Source organism: Simochromis diagramma, unplaced genomic scaffold (assembly GCF_900408965.1).
Source record: "Simochromis diagramma unplaced genomic scaffold, fSimDia1.1 OVJJ01000481.1, whole genome shotgun sequence".
Lineage (NCBI taxonomy): Eukaryota > Metazoa > Chordata > Actinopteri > Cichliformes > Cichlidae > Simochromis > Simochromis diagramma.
In genome coordinates, this window is record NW_024386898.1 from 591,748 (window position 1) to 616,737 (window position 24,990).

General features: G+C 37.7%; 1 protein-coding gene across 5 annotated transcripts in view; it reads left to right on the forward strand.

Moving 5' to 3' along the window:
* The first annotated feature begins 5,247 nt into the window (after positions 1-5,247).
* Positions 5,248-24,990, forward strand: part of tasp1 (taspase, threonine aspartase, 1) — a 31,327-nt gene continuing 11,584 nt past the window's right edge. For 2 of the 5 annotated variants that reach the window (XR_005696200.1, XM_040034344.1), the window contains exons 1-11: positions 5,255-5,441; positions 5,946-6,150; positions 6,344-6,411; positions 7,993-8,061; positions 10,313-10,433; positions 11,187-11,271; positions 11,348-11,427; positions 11,589-11,695; positions 15,392-15,511; positions 18,141-18,219; positions 23,988-24,098. Coding sequence is in view for 4 of the 5 variants with exons in the window: in XM_040034344.1 (XP_039890278.1) it covers positions 5,988-6,150; positions 6,344-6,411; positions 7,993-8,061; positions 10,313-10,433; positions 11,187-11,271; positions 11,348-11,427; positions 11,589-11,695; positions 15,392-15,511; positions 18,141-18,219; positions 23,988-24,098 (1,003 nt within the window). In the remaining variant the exon portion in view is untranslated. Of the gene's footprint in view, positions 5,442-5,945; positions 6,151-6,343; positions 6,412-7,992; positions 8,062-10,312; positions 10,434-10,717; positions 10,778-11,186; positions 11,272-11,347; positions 11,428-11,588; positions 11,696-15,391; positions 15,512-18,140; positions 18,220-23,987; positions 24,099-24,990 lie in introns of those variants that run through there. The other 3 variants (XM_040034343.1, XM_040034342.1, XM_040034345.1) reach the window with 3 other exon arrangements.

Here is a 24,990-nt window from a genome sequence, read left to right on the forward strand (position 1 = left end):
CCACATAAATGTCTAAAAGAATAAATGAAAAAGTAATGACATTTCACATCCAAATGTCAAAAGTTTGCATTACATCATTATGCAAAAGAAACATACAAAGAAAAAAAAAAAAGACCAACAAAAAACAAAACAAAACCCAGAACAAGATAAAAGCCCCACTTTTCTAGCCAGTGTTCAATACCAGGACAGTGTGCTCAGGAACAGAGGAAGAGACTGATTAAATATCAGATTTGTTCAGAAACTAAGTAGGTGACAGTAATTTTTAAAGGCTGCCTATTTAATTTCTTCCATGTCATACAGTGTATTACACAGATTTGGGCAAACATGGATGTAAACCTCAACTTCACTAGCTGGCATACATTTCACGTCAGTAATTCAAGTAGCTGTAGATTCTTTTCTTGTAACTTTCCAGAGAGCTGATTAAAGGAATAGAAAAATTGTAAAATGTTGCCAAGATTTTCATTATTACTCATTGCCTCTCCCTAATGTAGAACATGCAGATCGCTTATTAAGCCCCATTTATAAAACTATCCCGTTTGCAGCAATACACTAGCTTTTATACATATAATATATCTCAAAGTATCTCAGAATTATAAATTTGAATCACCTAATTAACTTTTTTTTCCACTTGCTTTTGCTCCTGAGTTAGTCCTGATTAAAAATGTAACTAGAATGATTATGTGAGCAGTTTGCTGAGTGGTAATGTGCACAGCCCTCATCCCTTGCGTGGTTTCGAGGTTGGATTAAATAAGCATCACACTGCAAGTGTTCTTTTCATGCAGAATTCTTGCGGGTTGTAACTTTAGAAAAATATGTTGCAATGACTATGACTGTTTATTTTACTTTATTTAATAAAACCCATATCCAGCATGTCTCTTCATACCAGAACCCACCTGCTTTCTGCCTACTCAGAGCAGCAGGGATTTCATCTTGATCGCTGGCTGAACTCATGCTGATTAGATTTAGCGTGGAGAGATGCTCAGATGTTTTTAAAAAAAGGACACAAGATGCTTCCAAACTTCTTTGTATCAAAGCTTTTCTTTCCAGGAGAATGCTGTTCACAGAGAGTTGAGTTATTTCTCCCCATTTTATTTTTTATTTTCAGTACAATAGCGCCAAAGCATTTCAAACTTTTGCTTCTTTGTGTTTTTCTTTAATGAATACAAAACATGTAAGTCTCATCGAACTGTTGCATCGGGGCTGTTTTTATACACCTCAAATTCACTATCTTTCTGTTCCATTTTTGCTCTTCTGGATAAACCTAGTACAACGTGATTCAAAGACTAACAAAGTCTGTTCTTTGTGACCTGGGTCAAGATAACGAAGTGGAGAAGGCATCAGATGAATCTTATCTCCAGTCTGTGTGGTCATGGCATATATCATGTCTATTAAAATGAGATTTACTGGCATTTTCCCTCTGCACACCATTAACAACAGCTAGCAGAAGTTTCCACAGAGATTTGATGGTATGCAATACTAAAGCAACCCTCTAAAGCCTGAATGGCCCCTCTTTGGCACTGTGCACCCTGGCCCCAGCCCTCTTTCCATTAATTGGTCAGCAGCACTCTTTCATCTCTGTTAACGTGATCCAAAGCAAATAACATTACAGTTCACATTATGATTAGAGAATGTGCTTCATTTTGGTCCAACTCTAGAACTTCTGCTGCGCCGTAAATATAAAAGTCTGTGTTAGTAATGAATGGGTCTTATGGCAAAGCACAGAATAAGTGTAACTAATTTGATTTAAATAAAAATAGTTTTGCTACATTTATGGTGAATTTTTTTTAATGATTTTTAGTTTCTTCAGACAGTATTAGTTTTGTCTCAGCAACAATCTTTGCAAACGTTCAACATGTGCATGGAGCATATTTTATTTACATTGCAGTTCTTGTGTCGACCAAGAAGAAAGAGGGAAGAGGAAAATGACTGGAGAGTTCCTGGCCTGGAAATTTAAAGAGCTAATTGTAGTCACGGATGCTGTAATTGTCTGTGTCTACAGCAACACTGAGTCATTCTTCACAGTGAGGCAAGAACTGAATGCTTCTCTCAGTGGTTTAATTATCAGCTGCCTGACAGGCTCAGCAGAAAATGTCCAAGATGGACATCCCATTCTTTCCTCAACCTCCCCAGGAAACTCCCCAGTAATGCTCTTGAGAAAAACATGTGTAACTGGCTTTGGATGCTGTGGGACTAAACGTTGCAGTAAAAACCTTGAGCAGAAAAGGGTTGTTGATTAAAAGTTTTCAACAGTCTGGTGTCTTGCAAAACACTCAAGTTATATAAGAAGACTGAAGAACCTCAACAATGCCAGTAACAATTCTGGTACTTTTGAAGGCCAGGAAACACAGCAAGAGAGGTGAAATCGGGTCACGTCAAGTCATTTTTCGTTTTACAAAATGGCACAAATTATGAATTTGTCCCATGGAGCTTTACAATCTGCCTTCTGTTCTTGGACATTTGATGCTAAGTGAAAGAAAAGAAAGAGAGGATTCCATACAGCAATGCTCCATAACCACATTTAGACAAGGCCTGTCACAGTTATATAATTGTGTGCCTTTTTATTTTTAAAAGAATTCCATTTTGCAGTTTTTGTGTAACCACATTATAATCCAAGACAAAGTGCTTAGTTCTGTTCATGTTCTCAGTTTTTTTCACACAGAGTTTAACCCATAAAGGGAGAAATCTATTGTAGAAGAACATGTAAGACTCTCATTTCCTTAATGTTTGTAGGCAACTGTCTTTACAACTTGGTCTAAAGGTATTATTATTACGATGACCACAAGGACATGTAAATGCTGAGCTAGTGACACGAACACATTAACAAGACTGCCGAGCTGTTATTACTCAGCCACAAAAAACTGTTTGTCCTATTCTCTCAGTTTACAAACTAAAAAGTATGTAGAAGTAATATTGCTGACAACTGTGATAACAGGTTGTAAATACCTCAATTTCTTCTTAGATGTAATTTATTATTTAATTAATCAGTTTGACTGAAATAAAACACTGATTTGTCCAGGGCTACAATATGTGCACAGACCCTTAAAGCAGGTCAGCTACTGTATATAATTTATTCAAGTATTATCATGGAAGGGAAATACTGCATCAGTATTCATGCCACTAAGCTTTACAGGGAGTGCAGAATTATTGGGCAAATTAGTATTTTGTCCACATCATCCTCTTCATGCATGTTGTCTTACTCCAAGCTGTAAAGGCTCGAAAGCCTACTACCAATTAAGCATATTAGGTGATGTGCATCTCTGTAATGAGAAGGGGTGTGGTCTAATGACATCAACACCCTATATCAGGTGTGCATAATTATTAGGCAACGTCCTTTCCTTTGGCAAAATGGGTCAAAAGAAGGACTTGACAGGCTCAGAAAAGTCAAAAATAGTGAGATATCTTGCAGAGGGATGCAGCAGTCTCAAAATTGCAAAGCTCCTGAAGCGTGATCATCGAACAATCAGGCATTTCATTCAAAATAGTCAACAGGGTCGCAAGAAGCGTGTGGAAAAACCAAGGCGCAAAATAACTGCCCATGAACTGAGAAAAGTCAAGCGTGCAGCTGCCAAGATGCCACTTGCCACCAGTTTGGCCATATTTCAGAGCTGCAACATCACTGGAGTGCCCAAAAGCACAAGGTGTGCAATACTCAGAGACATGGCCAAGGTAAGAAAGGCTGAAAGACGACCACCACCTGAACAAGACACACAAGCTGAAACGTCAAGACTGGGCCAAGAAATATCTCAAGACTGATTTTTCTAAGGTTTTATGGACTGATGAAATGAGAGTGAGTCTTGATGGGCCAGATGGATGGGCCCGTGGCTGGATTGGTAAAGGGCAGAGAGCTCCAGTCCGACTCAGACGCCAGCAAGGTGGAGGTGGAGTACTGGTTTGGGCTGGTATCATCAAAGATGAGCTTGTGGGGCCTTTTCGGGTTGAGGATTGAGTCAAGCTCAACTCCCAGTCCTACTGCCAGTTTCTGGAAGACACCTTCTTCAAGCAGTGGTACAGGAAGAAGTCTGCATCCTTCAAGAAAAACATGATTTTCATGCAGGACAATGCTCCATCACACGCGTCCAAGTACTCCACAGCGTGGCTGGCAAGAAAGGGTATAAAAGAAGAAAAACTAATGACATGGCCTCCTTGTTCACCTGATCTGAACCCCATTGAGAACCTGTGGTCCATCATCAAATGTGAAATTTACAAGGAGGGAAAACAGTACACCTCTCTGAACAGTGTCTGGGAGGCTGTGGTTGCTGCTGCACGCAATGTTGATGGTGAACAGATCAAAACACTGACAGAATCCATGGATGGCAGGCTTTTGAGTGTCCTTGCAAAGAAAGGTGGCTATATTGGTCGCTGATTTGTTTTTGTTTTGTTTTTGAATGTCAGAAATGTATATTTGTGAATGTGGAGATGTTATATTGGTTTCACTGGTAAAAATGAATAATTGAAATGGGTATATATTTGTTTTTTGTTAAGTTGCCTAATAATTATGCACAGTAATAGTCACCTGCACACACAGATATCCCCCTAAAATAGCTAAAACTAAAAACTACTTCCAAAAACATTCAGCTTTGATATTAATGAGTTTTTTGGGTTCATTGAGAACATGGTTGTTGTTGTTGTTCAATAATAAAATTATTCCTCAAAAATACAACTTGCCTAATAATTCTGCACTCCCTGTATTATACATCAGCAGAAACTATAAGGACATCAGTTCATAGGGGAACAACAGCAACATTGTTATGAACTTCTTCCTTAACCAGACGCTCTGCAACTAAAGGAAATCCGATGATTTTTCAAGTAAGTACCTCAAAGATATAACAGAGTTCCTTCATCTATGTATTGCTAAAGTGGTAGATTCTGAAAAAGCACATAACATGGGCAAATAACAACAAAAACAATATAATAATACACAAAAACTAATCAGTTGAGTGAATGGCACTTAACCATAGGTTGCGGACGTTAACGCATGCGAGAATTAGAATAATTAGTTTTAACAGAAGTTTCTGAATTGGATGAGAGACTAAATGAACTGAAATTGCTCTTGCTTTTCAAATGATAAAAAATACTGACGTCAAATTAATTTTTTTTTAAAAAGCATTCAGCGATGACTTTATTTACCTTTATTTTAAAGCTGTCACAAAGTTCACAACATCAGTACCGGCGTTTACTCTTTATTCCTCTAAAAGTGAGTCTCATCCACGTGTACCAATGTTTGCGCTGAACGTACTTCCTTAGCAACGTGTATCTGAACCAGGAAGCACTTGTGTATCCTTTAGCTAACTAGCTAGCCGTGAATAGCACAGAGTGAAACTGTCTGACAGTAAAGTTTGTTTCAGTTTGATTCATGCTACGTTTTTGCCTGTAAGACATATGCCAGGTGAACGTCGTGGTTAGCAGACAGTCGTGTCGCTTACAGGAAAGAAGGGCACGTTGTAAGTCGGGATTGTTTTATTGGTGTGTTAGCGAGCTAACAAGCAAAACACAAGACTGCTAGCTTGACTCGAAGTAACTTATTTGTCTGCAGTGTCCTTCTTATCAACCGTGCACGTAACACAAACGGAATAACGCCTCTTTATTATAAAACAACGCAAATCATAAAGTGGCATGCTTTGCATTAAGTGAAACGACTGTTTTGAAAGTTATTGATAACGTGAACTTACGTTAACGAGATGAGTGATGTCATGGGTGAGAATAGGTGCATGAAATGTGTTTTTTTTATCCACCTCTGGCCCCTGACAATTCAGGATGATCCCCGAAGTTGATTGTTTTTTGTAAATGTGCAAACAGTAACATTAAAAAGAATACAGTGCACGTGAAATTATAGTTTTAAGTCAATGGGAAATCTGTGTAGTTTAGAGCTACTTTGCTGGTATACAAGAGGCTCTTTTCCACAGTGTCGTATTAGACAGAAATGACAATGTCCTTTCCTCTTCCAGGTATGCGATGAAAATGATTTCCTTACCACTGTGTGATAGGCAATGATAGGCTTGACAAATTATGCGGGGGTTATGGAAAGTCTAATGAATTCTGCTGAAGAGAAGCAGCCCTCCTCTCCACTGACCAACTCATGGGCCAAAAAACAGGAATCAAGCAAGAGTCAAAAGCCAAATGGCGTTGGTGGCTTTGTTTTAGTGCATGCAGGTAACTATATATACCATAATTAGCAGGCAGAATCAAGCACAAATATAAATGCAAGTATATTTTTGTTGTATGATATTCACAAAACACCTGCTCACATTTTCTCTTTTCTCAAAAGTATTTCCTGGTTTTAGGGGGTCGTCTATGGTATTTTTAAAGCCTCTTTTGTTCTTTTTCTTTAACGATTTACTTTTAGGTGCAGGATACCATTCAGAATCTAAGGCCAAGGAGTACAAGCATGTATGCAAAAGAGCCTGCCAGCGAGTAAGTTTACCTTTAGGCCTGCTATAGCAAACTGCAAACTTGCTATGCTACCCATAATCAGTTCATTTTTATTATAATGTTAGTAAATGTATTTCTTCTGTCTAAATAACTTGGCACTATTCTGCAAAATACTAGCTGATTACAGATAACCTCAACATGGACCATAATTTGAGGTAGCTTTTTATAAAGAATGACCTAATTTGCATGTACATTTACTTTAAACTGTAAATAAATATGTTGGTAGTCATATTTTGTTGACACCTTAGAGTCAATTTTTTTTACTACTGGTTTTCTACTCTTGATTTACTTTATGTAGAGATAGACTTAGTTGTTTTCTGTTTGAGATTGTTTACCAAACTTTTAGCATTTCATCCTAAAAATTAATTTATTGGGATTTTTTGTTTGCTCAGTTTCTCTCTGGTCAGATGGGGAGTCTCTCAGAGCACCTATCGCCGCATATTTTTCTGTGTTTTGACTGTAGTACTCATACAGAATCATTCCAGTTTTTATTTGCCTGTGTTAATTTCATTTTACAGTGGGAAAGCCTTTGTTGTTTTGCATTCTAAAGCACCCTCTTTTACTTATGTTGAGTTTTATTTATTGTGCTTCCATCCTTAATATTGAGCCCCAGGTTATTTCCAGCACTGTTACAAACAAAGCAATACAATAAAGCGGTAGATGCATAAGAAGCTTGTTTCAACAGGATGCAGAAACAGTTCCCTTTGAAAATGAGTCTTTTGCTTGTATGCCAATGATAATTTCTTTCCTTGTTAAAAGATTTTAGCATTCTGTCTGTGTTCTTTTCCTCTCATACACAGACAGACGTGTATCTTTTGATTGATTTTACGGGGGTAAAGTGAAAAACAGCATTTATCTAATCAAACGCATTCTTCATCAAACGAAAATGATCTGTCATGTGACAGAGATACTATCACACACACTTAGATTAGAAAGAGTGATGTGTTATAATGTGCCTGCAGTTTTTAGCCCTCAGGCCTGTGGAGTATTGTCATTATCTCACCGGGCAGGTGAGCGGACTTATCTACTAAAAATTTCAGATGAATTTGAATCTCTCTGACCCTTGACCTCAAGGTGAGGGGTCAGAGGTTAAGTTTTCTGAAAAACTTCTGAATTCCAAAACTTAAGAACAAGATGATGTAGAATTTTGAAATTGATCCCATAGGTGTGTCTACTGGGACTCTGAGGGTTAGTGCTGGTGGTCGCCAGTGTTTTTCCATTATGAAATTCCTAAATTTCTTTAAGTAGTAAAATATGAATTGTGAAAACATAGTTTTGCCAGTTTTGAAGCAATGTGACTTTTAGACAAGTTGTGAGTCTTTTTAATCTAATGTTTACATCCTTTATGCCTCTTTTTACCTAAACCTGTTAATGTAGAGAGTTTTTTTTGTATCTCTTTAGGTTATATTCAAAGTGTATTTGATAATTGGTTTAAGTTGGGTGCTTCAGGGATATTAAAAAATGTCTTGCTCATATAAATAACTGACATTATTGTTCATATGAACTGAGTTTAGTTATATATTTACTGTTTTTCACTATAAACCTGTTTTGTTTCTTTTGCAGGCTGTTGACCAGCTCAAAGCTGGGGCACTTGCCGTGGAAGCAGTGGCTGCAGCACTAGTTGAACTTGAGGTTGGTTGGTTCTGATCCAGATTATAGAAAATTAACTTATATTGACACAGTTTTCAGTTTCACGAGATCTACAAGTATTTTATGTCCCAGATACATCTTAAAAACAAGTTAACTTTGAAATCCCAGATCACTGGAATGGTTTGCCTTTCAGGTTCTTGAAATAGTCAGACTATTGAGGGGTGACCACTGCACAAATAAATGCTTATTGAGACTAACAACAGTGTCAAGAAAATGGAAGGAGAAGACAAATTTTAAATAAGTCCACTGGGAACCTATTTGACTGCCACCATACTCTTGAAATATACCCTCCCTGGAGTGTTGAGAAAGTATAAAGTTTCAAGTGTTTGGAGATGTGGCCAATGAAAGAAGGGTGAAACACAACTGCCACTAAATAAAATTCGTAACTTGAAGTACACTAGTAAGACCTGGCCAAGAAATACCCAGCGACAGATTTTCTTTTAAAAGATTTTATGGTCAGATGGCAAGAAAGTGAGTCTTGATGGACCAGACGGATGGGCTCCAGTTTGGATCACTAATATCCGCAGGGCAGCACTTTAAAGCGTAAAGTGTGATGGTATGAAGTGCTACCACTGAGGATGAGCTAACTGGACCTTTTTGTGTTGAATAGGGACTAAAATAAACCCCCAGTCTTACTGACAGTGTCTGTATAATACTTTCTTTAAACAGTAATACAAGTTTGCATTATTCAAGATAACCATAATCTTTGCTGGCTGTGGCAATCCTCCATTAAGATGAAGTTAAGATATACTTGGAGAAAAGCTTTTTTTAAAGTAGTAAAACAAAAAGCTAAAATAAGCAGAATGTGTATATATAGCTTAATAAATATACATTATATGCATTCAAATAATGGTCTTTTGGGCTGTTCTCAAATCCATTTGAAAGCCTTTGATTGGAGCTTCAGTGAAAGACAGTCTTACAGAGTGAGTGCTTTTAAGGCTCAGAGCAGCTGTTCTATATAAATGAAGTGTGGCTACACAAACTGTACTGACTGTTTTTGAATAACTGGCAAAATATTAAAAACTGTATTTTTATTTTGCATTATTTATTTGTTAAACTTCCTCTAAAAATTGAGCACAGCCTGTCTGGAATAAATGTATTTATGAACTGAACTATAGGCTTTTAAGGCAACAATAGTTGAAGTTATTACTTTAGCTCTCTTAGCAAATTATAGGCTGCTTTCTAACCTTCCTTTTATTTAAAAGAAATCTTGAAAGAGCAGTTGTTTCCTTTGCAAACTGATCATTTGGAAAGGAATGGTTTATTTGAAGAGTTTCTGTGCATCATAAGACAGAAACAGCAGTTACAAATTGCTGGACTTAACCTCGAGTACAGTTTGGATGAACACCCACTGTGTGCAAGTTCTGACCAATACTGTAAAAGGAGTAGCGATTCTTGTGAATTGTGAATGGAATGATTGATAATGGCCGTCTTGCCACGGCATAAGCTCATCAGTCCTTTGGCCAAATGAGCTGACTCTTAATGAAACACTTTCCTCTTGATGTGTCCATATTTCATATTACATACTTGTTATTTTCTGATTTAAAAAAATATTTTTTGTAAGTTCTCCATGCTAGCTGAGATAGACGTACCCTTTTGTGTTTGCGAAACTGAATACATAAGAAATTCCTTAGAAAGCAGGCAATTAAGAAGTAAATCTAGAATGAAATCACTGAATTGGCCTCAAAAACAAATCATAATTGGATGGTATGAAAAAACACAGGCGTCTGCTTTCAGTGTTTGGGTCTTAAAATCGTTATCATTCTCATTTCCCCAGAATCTCACAAAATGTACAGTCAGCAGAGTAATAACAGTGTGCGTGTTCCAGGGTCTGATTGCTATTGTGTCACAGAAAGAAGTTTCACAACAGCGGTTTTTGGTTCATAACACTTAAAGTGGTGCTAATTATCTTTCTTTGATTGTTGGTTTTTGGTTGATCATTGTAGCAGTTTTCCTTTAGCAGATCTGTTTTGAAAGTATCCGTGTGTTTGTAAGTGTTGTTGCCTAACCTTCTCTGTGGTAAACATGCTAAATCTGAACGATTTGACAAAGTGACATAGACTTACAATGACCAACTGAAGATCATAAAAAAACAAAGAATGAAGCTTTCTTTTGTGGTTAAGATTAAAAAAAAAAAAGAAAGAAAATGTTTTCTTCATCATATTCACACTGACAACACGGTTCATGACAGGCACTGTCTTATTCTGGACTCTGTTCTTTTAATTGTCCTTAGGACTCTCCTTTCACAAATGCTGGCATGGGCTCCAACCTTAATTTGTCAGGGGAAATTGAGTGTGATGCAAGTATCATGGATGGAAAGTCTCTGCATTTTGGCGCCGTAGGAGCTCTTAGTGGTGAGTTACTACATGTGTGGTGAATCTTGCATAATACTCATACATTATTGTGCTACATGCGCTTCAGTCACCTGGACATATTGACAGTAAGACAAGAATCTAGGTCATATTTTCCTGACAGACTTTTCTACTATTTAAAAACAGCTGGCACCATTAATCATTCCAGTGTGGGATCACCTCATTTTTTTTTTTTTTTAGATGAAGGGCAACCAGGAAGTGTTTTTAATATGTTAATGTTAATACAATCACTGTATTCTGTGTTTTTCTTTAAGGCTTTCAGCAAATGCTTTTTTTCCCCCCTTCCTTTTTTTCTGCTTTTGCAAGAACTCCAAACAACAGATAAGGTGTGAAAACTGACACTTACCATGCAGTCCAAAATACAACAGATTGTTTTGTTTTTTTTAGCCAGGTCTGCATGATGTTAAGCATTTGGCTTAGCTAGCCAACATGTGCTTTTTATAAAGTCTCGGAATTCTGAAAAAATGAGTTTAAATGGGCTGAAAGAGATTCAGAATTCATAGCTCTACATGTGTGACGATTACTAGCAAAAACAAAAATATGTTACAAAGTAAAAATGTATATATTCATCTTCTAATCTGTTTAGTCTTTTTATTGATTTGCCTCAAGGGTCACAATGATATATGATGTTTAAAAAAAAATAAAAAAACTAGTTTTGGTGTCTTGATTTATTCACACAGTAATACCATCACTTACTGTGAACTGCAAGCCCTGTAAAAATTCTTCTTCTTTCAGGTATAAGGAACCCAGTAATGGTTGCAAACCGTCTGCTGAGTGAAGCACAGAAAGGGAAACTTTCAGCTGGCAGAATACCACCCTGGTGATTATTGCGGTTAATGAATAACTTTGCGTTAATGTGATGGTGTCCACCCCTAATTTAATTGTTGTTTTCTCAGCTTTTTAGTGGGGCGGGGAGCACATGATTGGGCTGTCAGCCATGGAATACCGCCATGCCCTTCAGATAAAATGGCCACCAGTAAGTACTTTTGCACTGATTCGCAAACATAAATTATCCAAGACGCGAATTAACCGCAGTTATAAAGTGACCCCAAAATACTTGCATTTAAAAATATCTAGAAAAACATGGTTGAATTTCTGTGGATGCAGGAAAAAAAAAAACTATTTTGTCACACCCAGAGTTCAGTTTATCTGCATACAAGAGGAACAAGCGAAAGATGGAGCTGGCAGAGAAAATGGACACAGGACATAATCAGACAAAGAAAAGACGACAATCAAGTGAAAACGTGAGTGATATGTTGTCAGTTAAAATTTTAACAGTAGTAAGTATATTCTTTCTCAGCTGTGTTATATCCATTCTAACAGTCAGCATGGATAGTTTGCTTTTATTCAGGTAGTTTTTCCTCTCAGCAATCAAATTGTCTTTTCTTCATTCCACAGATTTGACTGTTTTACCATTTATGTCAAACAAAATGCTCTGAACAAGTAGCATTCATTATAATAACAAGGTTATACAGACTTTAGCACTAGCAGTTTTAAAGTGATGGCAGGAAGGAACAGGGACTTTAAAAAATAAGACAGATGGAAAAGTAAGAGAAAAGTAGCAGTTTAACAAAATAAAAGCTTTCAAAAGTGGGATAACAGCCACATATCCACAAAATTCCTTCTGAATAATTCTGAATTTTATAAGACATTTGAAAAATGTAGCAGCTAGAACTGTTAAATAAACTTATAAAGGCAACATCTAATCAATATACTTGGAACTGTTTGTAGTATTGAACAGAGCAAGCAGTACTCGGACTGTGCGCTGGAACGAAACCTAATGTGATAAACCCAAACCTTCAGACTAACAAAGGCTAGAAAGGGCAGAAACGACAAGAAAAAAGTGCATGTGATTATTATATCGGCAGAAAGTTGAGTCTTAAATGGTTTAATTAGAAATCAGCATGACTCCACATATGACGACTCCACTTGGTCTGTGTTTTTGGTGGTGATTGATGTGGTCAGAAACTCAGGTTATTAAAGGTTATGCAATAAGATATACAGTTCCTATAAAAGCTGTTTACCTATTTAGATTTTCCCCCTTTTGTTCATTAAAAAAAAATAATGGTCATTATAATTTGGCTTTTTTGTTTTTTATGAGAATTTACAAAAACACCTCTTTAATTTATTAAAAACACATGATGTAAAATAACTGAATATTTTCACCCCCTTTAAAGTGACTGACCTATTTCAACTGAGATCCAGCCAGCTGGTGCTAGCAGTCTCACAATTAGTTAAATGGAGGTAACCTGAGTACACTGAATGTGTCTCATGTGATTGTAGAATATAGACATCTGTATCTGGACAGTCCAGGCATAGGTTAATTGGCATTCCTGGCTACAATAACACCATGAAAATAAAACACTCCAAGCAGCTCTGAGAAAATGGAGTTAAAGAAGGAGTTCTTTAAGAAGCGGAGGATATATGGCATGTGTCGTCATAAACTGATTAACAAGGAGGAGACAAATGTGAGATGCCACTAAGACACCTGTGACTGCTCTGAACCTGTTGCCCAGGTTCTAATGGGACAGCAGCACAAACAAAGCCAGTCTGAATTAAAGTTTACCCAAAGGCATGTGGGAGACTCAAAAGTCAAGTGGAAGAACAGAAGGGGTTGTCTAAGAAAGAGTTTTGCGGGCATCAGACTCAATGCTGTGTTTGGCAGACACCAAACACCAAACACATCTGCAAACACGCCACCCCATCGTGAAGCATCATGATGTGGGGATGCTTCTCGGCAGCAGGCCCTGGAAGGCTTCTAAAGCTAGAGGATAAAAGGGAAATCTTGGAGGACATTCAGACTCAGTCTGCAAGAGAACTGCTACTTTGCAGAAGATCTGTTTCTCACCAAGTCAGTCACTTGAAGCACACTGCGAAAGCTACATGGAAGTGGTTTAAAGACAAAGTGAATGTTGCGGGGCGTCCGAGTCAAAGCTCAGATTTCAGTCCGATAGGGAATTTGTGGCGGTTTTTGAAAAGGGCTGTTCATGCCTGACACAAAGATACATTTTCTCAGTTCTCATGTTCTTCCCGGGGCATCAAAGACAATTGCATTACGAGACAGCTGTGTGGACATTTCCAGGAAAGATTGTTGAGAGTTAGTGCTGACTTTCAGGGCTCCTAGGAGCACAGCTGAAGGGTGGCCTCATGATGAGCTGAAACGCTAACTCCCTCTGCTCCAAACTCACGAGCAGAGGAAGCAGCACAGAAGAGGGTGGGAAAGTTTATCTTGGTTCAGATGTGATTTGTGTTAAATGGAGTAAAACGTGTAAACAGACACAGCCTGATTTGCTTCATTGGATCTGTTTTTGAATTCTATTGTGGTTTATTTAGTTCAGTTACATCAATCGTCTTTATTAATGATATATCCATTAAATGAAAGACTAACATCTAGGACCAGCTGTTTGTTGACTTAGCTGTGATCAAATGGGGTTTGATTCGGTGATTGATTTTTATGTCAAATAGCTAGTTTGCTTAATTAGAGTTAAAAGATTGAGTCACCCAGTTTTCATCTGTCTGCTATATGTTTATTTAAAACTTACATATGGCAAACACTTAAGATTAATAAGTGGCCATTTGGTGCAGTTAAAGCTGATCTGGAAATAGCTTGTACTCTGATGGGGACGGTCCATGTTGAGAATTTTAATATACTTTACCTCATCTTTAATGTTTCCTCTGCCACTGACATGTAAAATCAGCTAATAGGAAATAACATTATGTATCAAGAATGACTTATGAGAGAGGGATCTCAGCAAAGAATGTTATTGCAGCCTGGTTTTAATTTACATGCAAGGCCTTTTCTTTATGGCTCTGTCTTTTTGCCAGCCAGTAAAATCTTTCCAGGGTTGGTACCTGCGTCCTCATGGCGAGATTAAGTGTTATTTTTCCAAAGATGTTCACAAGTGTTACGGTCGTCATTTACTGTGGGGTTCAAATACACTGATCATGTATGACAGGATGGTGTCTGTAGCTTTTGAAAATAGCTGGCCTTGGATCTTTTTGGCCTCTGGAGCTAAGGTCCCAGGGGTGATTTAGGAGAGCTGAAAGCAGAGGAGACAAGCTGATCCATTGTTTTTTTTTAACTGTTGTCTTTTTAGTCCAAGGTGTAATCTTCAGTTTCTGGTAGAAGCTGGGTTGTGATCATGTGTAATAATGCCAGTTTGCACATTTACCCTGTAGAAGTTCATTTGTCATGCAGTCTGACTCATGGTGGTTCACAAGGAAGTCACTTCCAAAGCAAACTGCAATCAAGGAAGAAAACAGGACTGGAATTCCAACAGCACATCTTTATGAAATGTGAAGAAAGAGTGGTTCATATTTTCATGCAGTGCTGTCTTAATTTTGGAGTCAGTTCCCTTTTAAAATAGACAAGTAGGCAGCTGTGCCAGCATGCACAGTGTAGTGATATTCCATTTTCATTTTTTTTCCTATAAATTCTTTTACTGCGGTGCTAAAATTTGTTGATGTGTTTTCTAAACGCTCGTTAGTTTACGAGTGTTGGTGGATAACACAACATGTGCAGGGAAGTGTAGCCTAGGTTATTTTATGCCGTGCCCTAAAAACACATTATTGCAAGGTGCTAATATTTACTGAAATGGTGGTTAAAAAAGCCTAATAGAAAACAGTTTTTAACAAAAAATAGGAGAACAGCTCATTGACACTGTTACTTCTTCAGGACTGGACTTAAGAGGTGCGAATTAATGAATAGTTGTGAAGACGGTACAAGCAAACAGATGCATACAGAGGTTCCTTCACCTACTAGTGTGATTGTTAGTCAAAAGTTAACATCTCAAGTTCAGAAGGTGATGTTTTTTTGTTTTTTCATTTTGCCACCTCTTATAGTTATAGTTACTTAAAATTGTCATTTGAAGATGTCCTTTTGAATTTCTTAGCTCCTTTTTTTGCAGTTCATGTGACTCTTTTCCTTTACTGTCATATAGGGAAATGGCTCAGGGTGCCTCGACACAGTTGGAGCTGTTGTTGTGGACCTGGAGGGGAATGTAGCTGCAGCAGTGTCCAGTGGAGGTTTGGCTATGAAACATCCCGGCAGGGTTGGCCAGGTAATGAAGCCCTTTCCTTCTTTTTATTACAATATCTTTGTCCAGATAATGTCTTTAAATAAATGTTTAATGTAACTCAATTAAATGATAACTAAAATTATATTTGATGCAGTTATTACTATAGACATCATTTCTTCTGTAGTGAAATACTTCAACATTGTGAGATATCGTTTCTATGTCGTGCATACAGGGCTCTATTTAGAGAACAAAATAAGTGCACTGTGCACCTACATACTGTTTGCGTTTAATGCTAATGTTATGCTGCTGCCTGTAATTGAAGCTCAAAAGATGTCTGTCCGTATCCAAATTATTGCCGTCTAAAAGAGGGAGAATTTTTTTTTTTTTGCTCCAAATTATGGGCCTCTGGCTTGGGGATAATTTCAGTTTCATGTGTGGCAAGTCAGTAAATCCATTGGAAATGTTTGTTTTTAGTTTGCATGTTCTCCCCGTGTTTGCGTGGGTTCTCTCCAGGCACTCGGGCTTCCTCCCAAAGACATGTAGTTAGTGGGGTTAGGTTAATTGGTATTTCTAAATTGTCCATAGGTGTGAATGTGAGTGTGAATGGTTGTCTGTCTCTTGTGTTAGCCCTGCGACAGACTGGCAACCTGTGCAGGGTGTAACCTGCCTCTCACCGTATGGTAGCTGGGATGGGCTCCATCCCCCCCATTGCGCCCCTGACAAGGCTAAGCAGGAGAGAATGGATGGACGTATGCCTGTTTGACTTTAACAGGCAAACATTTTCCTCTTCTTTAATACAGACTTCTTTTCTTCAAATAAAGGTGATATACTAATATAAAAAAAGGCTGAAAAGCTGTAATGTAACATTCTTCCGTGGAGGGGTAAATCTTGGTCTCAAAGCTAGTGTGCCTCCTTCAATTCTCCATAAATGTCCACTGGTCATTGATATTGTTGTAAGTAATTTTACCACCAATTTTTTTTTCAACATTTAGTTGGAAGAGATTTTGTTTTTATTGTTTGTTTGTTTGTTTTTTTTTAATTTTTTTTGCAAGTAGTGCCTGTTTAAAATCATCCAATTCATTGGGATTCAAATCTGGACTTTGATGGTGTTTGCATAACCTTCTATTTCTTCTTTTTTGACCCATTTCTCAGTGAATCTGTTAGACCCCTTATGATCATTATTCTGTTAGAAGAGCCAGCTTTGCTTTAACTTCAACTTTTGAACAGATGGTCTCACATTATCTTCAAGCACTCTTTGATACGATGCTGGTTTATAGTAAAACCGATGCCTGCAAGCTGTCCAGTCCCAAGGGCATCAAAGCACATTCACACCACGATGTTTTACAGCTGGCATGTAGTTCTTCTTTTTGAAAGTCTGTCTTTGCTCTGTGCTGAACATGTCTCCTCTCACTGTGGCCAAAAAAACTCACTCTTTGTTTTTCTCTACCTAGGTCACGTTATTCCCAGTGGTCTGTTCTTAGTTGTCCAAAAACAACAACAGAGCAGTACTATAGTTTTGCCAGTGAACATATAGACACTTTTTCCTCTTTTTGACATCAGTGTGTTTCTGCAGCTTTTGTTTAATTTTTTTGTAATCAGTCAATTTTCCATGCTTATGTATTTTTTTTGTCTGAAGAACAGTGTTGCTTGAAAAAAAAGTATCATTTTTGCTTCAAATTTGCTGCAAGCTGTTAAAAAAATTCCAACCGTTAAACGCAGATATTTTTGGGCGACTTTGGTGGGGACCAAAGCAGAGCTAAAAAAGAGTTGTATATTAGCTTTTGCATTAGATTCCAACCCCATAGTTGGTGGGGAATCTGGGTATAATGAAACTGAAAGCTCAGCAACCATTAAGGACATGCTCTTTAAATTTAATATGCTTTTGGAGGAAAGCCAAAAGGGATAGAGTTGGAGTGCAAAAAATCACCCTGGGCTTTTTCAGGCTTTTTAGACTTGACCAGAAATGTGTTATCAGTAGAGAGGTGGCGCGTCTGCAGTATGTTCTTTGTTAACTCACTATCCACTAAAATCATAGGAGGAAAGCAGTGTGCCAGGGTTGTGTGTTACGTGAGTTTTGATCCCCTCTAGTGGCCATAAGTCTAACTGATCAGTGCACCTTATGGAGGGTTAAGGGCAGCAGATTGGACTTTTTCAGGAAGCAGCGGTTGCCAGTAAAGACCCCCAGAGTTTGGTTCCCTTTCTTTTATTTCTCCCATTGCTGGCTGTAATTAACAGAGCTGAAATTTTACTTTTTAATGGAGATAGTCAAAAATAACAACTAGTGGTCTGGGCTCTACTTAATGTTAATTCAAAACTTTTCTTTGAAGAACTTTTACTTCGAGGAAACAAAGGAAGTTGTCATTTTCTATTAAAAGCAGCTTTACGGGAAAAAACAGCCATGTAACAGTTGAGGCTGAACAGAATGAATGAATCAGTGGGATTTACTGCCTCAACCTAATTATCACTTGTAGTGTTAGGAAAACCTGAAGCTCAGAGCAATAGAGCTAGAAAGCCTGGCATGCTGCTTTAGTTAAAGATGTGCAAATATAAATAAGTCTGCTATAACCAACCAGTAACCAAAGTTACTCTTTAAGAAATTATTCTGCTTATTTCAAGGCAAAAGCAATAATCCTTTTCATCTAAGATGTCTTTTTTGTCTTCAATTTCTCAGGCTGCTCACTATGGATGTGGCTGCTGGGCTGAAAATGCCTGTAATATGAACTCTTACTCTACAGCAGTGAGTACCTCAGGTATACCAGCACATTCTCTGTAATCTACTTTTACAGTTGTGTGTATTTGTGTGTGTTTGTTTCCACTCCGTTCACTCTGGGTTCACTGTTAGCCTCTCTTTTGTTGTTGAGGATGATATGAATCAGTCCGAGCGAGTCAGGCTTCAAAAAGCCTGATAATACTTTCCGATGACCTTCAACTGTTCCCGCTGAGTGATTTCTCATCAGTCACTTCCTCAACTGATTGAGTCATCTTTCTCTACTCTGTGTTAGTCAGCTGCACGCCAGGTGCATTGCAGAGCTCTTTGGATTTTCAGTGACTTGTGACATGGGACACCTGTTGTAGATATGATTGAAGGAGAGCTGCTGGAAGGGCATTGCAGTGTTAAAATGGTGAATTTGTAAAGTGTACTTGTCCAGATTTGGATCATAACTTGACTGGTATAATAGTTGGCAGTTAAATCAAGTATCAACTTCTGCATTTCATGTACTGCGAGCTTTTACTTAGAGTACATGTATAATATAAAAATCTAAATAAAACTAAAAACAAATGCCCCCCCCCCCCAAAAAAAACAAACAAACAAACAAAAAACTATGTGGTCGAGCAGCACTCGACAGGACTTTTATTTGACATCGTTATTGTAGTTCAGGATGGCCTAATATGCTTTCTGCTGTCCAAAAGCCCTAGAATTTAAGATTTGGGTGGTTAGTTCTGCAGTTATCTAGAACATTTCACCATAACAAAAATCAGAGTAAATCACTTAAATTATTAGCTGTCTGGTGGTTTTTATTGGAGCAAACAGTCATGTGAAAATGAATGCTTTTTCGAGGTTTTCTCTATCAGCATATAATTTAAAAAAATCATTTGGTCCTTGTCAGGTTATCAGGTCTAAAATTATTTAAATACAACATCAAATAAATTGCAAACCATGACATACACACACAGGGTCATTTTTTATTTAACAAAAATGAAGCCAAAATGCAGAAGCAGTGTGTGAAAAACACACGCACACAAAATGATTTGGTATCTTGTAGAACCCCCTTTAGCAGCAATAACTTAGTAACTTATAAGTAATCCTTTTCTGTTTGTTTTTATCAGTGTCTCTTATCGTTGTAGAGATCATTTTGGCCACTTTTTACGCTTTTCAGACATTCCCACTGTTTTTTTTTAAGGTCTTTGCACAGTATTTAATTCAGGTTGAGGTTCAGACTTTGACTGGTCCATTGCAACATCTTGATTCTTTTCTTTTTCAGCCATTCTGTTGTAGATTTGCTGCTGTGTTTGGAATCACTGTTTTCTCACAATATCCAATTTGGGTTAAGTTTTAGCTGTTGGACAGATGGCCTCACTTTGACTCCAGATACTTTGATATACAGAAGAGTTCATGGTTGACTCAAAGACTGCAAATAGCCAGAATCATAACCGTCGTTTGGTTATTGCTAAATGTGGTGCTGTGCATTAAGTCCAGACGTCTTGGTCTCGTTCTGTCCAAAGAACATCGTTCCAGAAGTCTTTGTTCAGATCTAAACTGTGTTGCCACATTGTTTTTAGAGAGAAGAGACTTTCTTCTGCAAAGCCACACTTATTCAGTTTTTTTCCTAATTTTATTGCTATGAACTTTAACATTTAACATACTAACCGAGGCCTGTAGAGTCCGAGATGTAGCTTCATTGGGGCTTTTGCAGTTTGGTTTGACCTTGGGGTAAATTTGCTGGGAAGATCGGCACAAATGTTTTCCACTTGTAAATAAACTTTCTCACTGTAGAATTGATGGACTTTAAATCGTTTGGAAATGGCCTTATAACCCTTCCCAGATTGATAGGGAGCAACAGCTGCTTCTCTAAGATAATGGCTGATGTCTTTCCTCCTTGGCATTGAGCTAACATGCACCTGAATGCTCCAGACCAGCAAATTACCAAAACTTTTGCTTTTATAGAGGTGTCACACTACCTTAATTCCTATAGAAGCAGTAACAATTTACTTAGTTTTTCACAAATGCTTTTGGCGTCATTTTTGTTAAATGAATAAAGACATTTGACAAGTTTCATGTGTTGTTGTTCATCTGAAAGTGTATTTAACTCATTTTAAGACATGCTAAGGACTTTATGCTTTTTCATCCAGTCTGGTTTGGTGAGGATCTGTCATTTGCTTGTCGTCTGTAGGTTAAAGGTGATAGGCCGGATACATTTCAGCAGCTCTGTTCAGCATTTCTTACATTAAACAAGCAGTATATGACAACTGTTGTGGTAGTGGTCTGTTGTTCATTAATTATCCAAGAAGATCAAGTGTAGGCTGTATGTTTGATATTTGCGCTGTGTGCATTCTCACCCTGTCTTCCTATATTGTGGCTTTGTCTTTGAAGTGAGTGAAAAAAAGGAGCGAGCCGTATGGGTTCAGAGAGCATAATGTGTGTTCCAGTACAACACCTGTCTTTCATTTCCTAACATGAAAGATGTTTCCATCAAAAAGAAACAGAAAGAATCATTTCCATTCTGACACAAGGAGTGTGATCCTCACTCCGAATGTCCCTTTCTTCCCTCCACCACACCAACACATTGCCCGTCCACGCACCCGCCCTCTCTCCTTCCCACCTCTTCCACTGTCAGTCAGTTTTGTAATATGCGGCTCATGTGTGTCTTTGTTTTATTGCTTCATCTGGCCTTTACTTTGCTGCGGCCAGCAAGACAACAACTCACAAAGTTTACTGTTTACTCGTGCCGCTGTCGGCTGTCACATACTGTGTCCACATTTGTTGGTCTTTTTGGGGGTTTTTTTCCTGGTGAGTTGCTGCTTTAGGTTTCTTTCTGTCGTTCTAATTCAACTGTGTTTGCGCTGCCATAATATCCAGTTCCCTTTAGACTCGTGGGGGTTTATGGTAAACACAGCACAAAAGGCACAGTACTTTGCCAATACAGTTTTCTACTTGCCTTAAAAAAAGGACTTCAAATTGCTCCGGGCGTTTGTTCTCCACAGTTACTGACCTGCATTCAGTTCTGTTGTAGTTACCTGTTTTTTATGGGGCCTTCATTTGTGTTTACAGAAACAATGAGGCCATATTCTTCAGTCTTTATGGGTTTTCACAGGAGCCTTTGCCAGATGTGTTTTGTTTACAATTTAAGATTTTTTTGTCTTGTTCTCAGGTACGTGCAAACTTTACATGTGAGAAAGGCTTTATTGTAAGCATGCAGTTTGCATTCAGCAACTTTCTTTTCCTTAAAAACAGCAATATGTTGGATTTAATGTTTGCTCTTTAAGGAATAAGTAGCATATTATCTCTGATATAAAAAGGCACACCTGCTATGTTTTGACTTGGAAGTGGTCGAAGGTAATGTGAGAGACTGAGCAGGCTGCCCATGCTTTTATGGTTCCTGGTTTCCCTGAATTCTTAACAAAATGCTTTGTTTCTCTCTTTGGAGTATTTACCGCATGCACCATGAAGGAAGCACATCAGACAGATTCAGGTGGCTACCACAATCAATTGGAGCTAGCAGGGTTAGCGGGGTTAGGTTTTTCTTCTAGCAAACAACCTCTATACTGCAGTTTTATTTCTGTGTACTCTAAAATTATTATTATTATTTCTATTTAGTTGTACATGCAGTCACTACACTGCTTTTATAAATATTAAACAGTGATCTGATCAAAAATAGTTTCTTTTCCTTAGACAAACTTGGAAAATCTTGTTTCTAAAAATGCATATTACAGTAACATAGAAATTCTAAACCTGTTTAAATAAAAATGATGCGTGAATGTGTCATGACGATAGAAGCAAGTATGGCTCTCGGCACACCCTGCAGTTGTGCCGAGAGCCAGCTACAGCACAGGATTTACAGAGGGGGAATTAATACTGGGTGTTTGGCAGTTTTAAAGCTCCAAAACTAGCTGGGATCAAGGCAGGGAAAACTGAAACAAAAACCCTCTCTTTGTAATCACCGTCAGTTAGGGCTGCTCAATTATGGCAAAAATGATAATCACGATTATTTTCACTGAAATTGAGATCTCGATTATTTGACGATATTTATTTAACCCTTTAAGACCTACCATAGAACCAAGTCGGCCAGAGCTTATATTATTTTTTTTACATGTTGTAGTGCCATTTGTGGGAGCATTTCAAGTTGCTATACATCAATACAACTGTTATAGCCCATATTTTAATAATATGTATGTATTAAGTCCATAGTAACTACATTAATTGCAAAAAAAGTGCAATAAACTAGAAAAAAATTGAAAATCGTTTTTGTTTTTTTTTACATATATTTCTACTTGGAGAAATTTAAGAGGTTTATCCCTCAAAACTTTAAATACAGAAAAGTTGCAAAAAATAGTTTACAACAACAGGAAATTTATTTTGAGTGTCTTCATAGTTTTATTTTGGAGATACAGCAATTTTTATATACTGCAGGAAAAACAAAAAAAACAATCCTATGATGCAAATTTGCAAAGAAAACAGCAGGTGCATCAAAATAAACTATTTCCAGCAGTGCAATTCGAGTTCTAAGCATCACAGAAACTATTCAGAAAAGTCAAACATGACTTATAAAAACACCAGTATAGGCTTTTAAGGCCTACAAGTAAAAAACTACATTTTCCGCGAAAATGACGTCACTTCCGGTTTCGGGCAGGAAATGCGATAGTTCGGGTTGACGTCTTTTTCAATGTGGGAAGTGTTACGAACAGCTGATCTGATCGGCAAAGCTGTTTCTGGAATATTATGTTTTTGTTCCTGCAAGCGCTTTTTATGCAATTTTTGCAAAGCTATATGTGGAAGGAAACCGTGACCGAGGACAAGCTGATGTCATAAGATGTAAGTACAACTCCTCCGGTTTCATATGGAAAAAAATTTATTGCGCTAGCTTAGTGGCTTAGCGGGATTTAAAAATAGTTACACAAAACCTCTGACCGGTTTTAAAGGGTTAACAATAACAATGTATTGAATAATGACTTTAAAAAATAATATAAAATAGTGTGCAAATACTGATAACAGTGCAAATGTTTGCAATATAAGAAATAAATGAAAAATGTAAACATCTATGTTTAGTGAACTTTGCAGTGTTGCTCTGTGGTGCAGCTACTACACCATAGCAAAGTTTACACACTGTGTCTACTTGATCCACGTCTGACTCCGCGAACCTATAATGTTTCCACACCACTGAAGTTTTTTTTTTTTTTTTTACCTCTCTTTTCAACCAACGGCAGTCACTCTTCTCTCCAAATAACTTCTGCTTAGCTTTCCGAGCTTCCCTCGGGTCCTCTTAATTGTTGTGACGGTGTTCGAAATGCAGAGAGGTGCACTCGATTTGCCACACGCAGCAGCGCGAGAGTAAAGCATGAGGGAGGGGCTAATAATCGGCTCAGTCATTTTTAATGATCGTTGAAAACCCAGATCGTAACCGTGATTAAAATTCGATTAATTGAGCAGCCCTACCGTCAGTGTACCCTTGAGCAAGGCAGCTGTACTTTGGAAGTGATTTCAGTATTACCTGAAATAAAAACTGCCTAATTACACTTGTGAGAATATGGCAAAGGATTGCATTATCATTTTTATTTTTATTTGAACTCAATAAACAAAACTTAACCCTTTGATTTTTAGAATAGCTTCCATTATATACCTAATAACCAGATAAATAATATAATAATAAATAAAGATTTTTTTTTTTTACAAGTTTTAAAAGACTTTTTTAAGACTTTCACGTGCTTTGGATTTGAGAGGAAGTTGTTTAGTCTAGATGTGCCACAAGTCTCTAAAAGTTAACTGGGTTTATTATGTGTGTCATTTTGTGTCTTTTGCCAGGCTGCGGGGAGCATCTGATTCGCACCATGCTGGCACGGGAATGCTCTGCTGCCATGCAGTCTGAAGATGCCCACCAAGCCCTGCTGGAGGCTATGCAAAACAAGTTCATCAGTGAGTCACACACATGTAGCCTGATTACCGCTCTTTTCCATACACACAGATTTGTCAGCCAAGAACGTGTTTGTGAGAAACACGTGGAGAGAATTATACAAACAGATGTTGCATAACATAAGAAATGAGAGAACAACTGGAAACGTTGGAAATTATAGAATCAGAGACAGCTTTTGATTTATGGTTCCTTTTCACTGTTTAAAAAGGGCCTTCAAATGGTGCACACATCATAGCTGACAGCCACAGATAATTTTGGAAGACATGCTTGTTTTGTTGAAAGTTTATAGGTTTATATGAAGAGCTTTTTTTTGTTTTTTGACTTATTCTCAGAAGTGGTCAGTTTTTGAAAGCCTTGTTAACCGTGTTTGCTGTGCCTGTGAATGACCACTGGGATAGTTCAGAGCAGAGGGAAAAAGGACATATGGAAACATGTGGTGGTTTCTGCCTTGTTCCGGCCTTCTTTAGAAGTCCGTCTCAATTTGTTCAAACAAAGCTGCGCAAATCCTGTCTTTGCAGAACGCATGTTAACAGTAGGAATGAGACAGGAATGTTGTTATGTTATTAATATTCCCACAACATCATATTAATGTTGCTTCTGTACAGTCATTGCAATTTACCCGTTGCATTGTTAAGATGTCATAGGTTTGTGTCAAATACAAAAATGTGATTTATGCAGCAGTGGGACAATGAGTATAAAGACTGACAAACTCAGCATGTTCCTGTTGGATAAATGGATCAAACAGGACTTTCGCCCTTTTTTTTGCATTTTTTTGCAGTTTTTAAATGTTGCCTGGTTAAGGTTAAGATCCTGATTTTTCACTCTCTTCGTTCTTGTATGTGACCATTTTCAGAGGAATGTTTTGTTTGTTTGTTAAGCCACGGAAGTTATTAA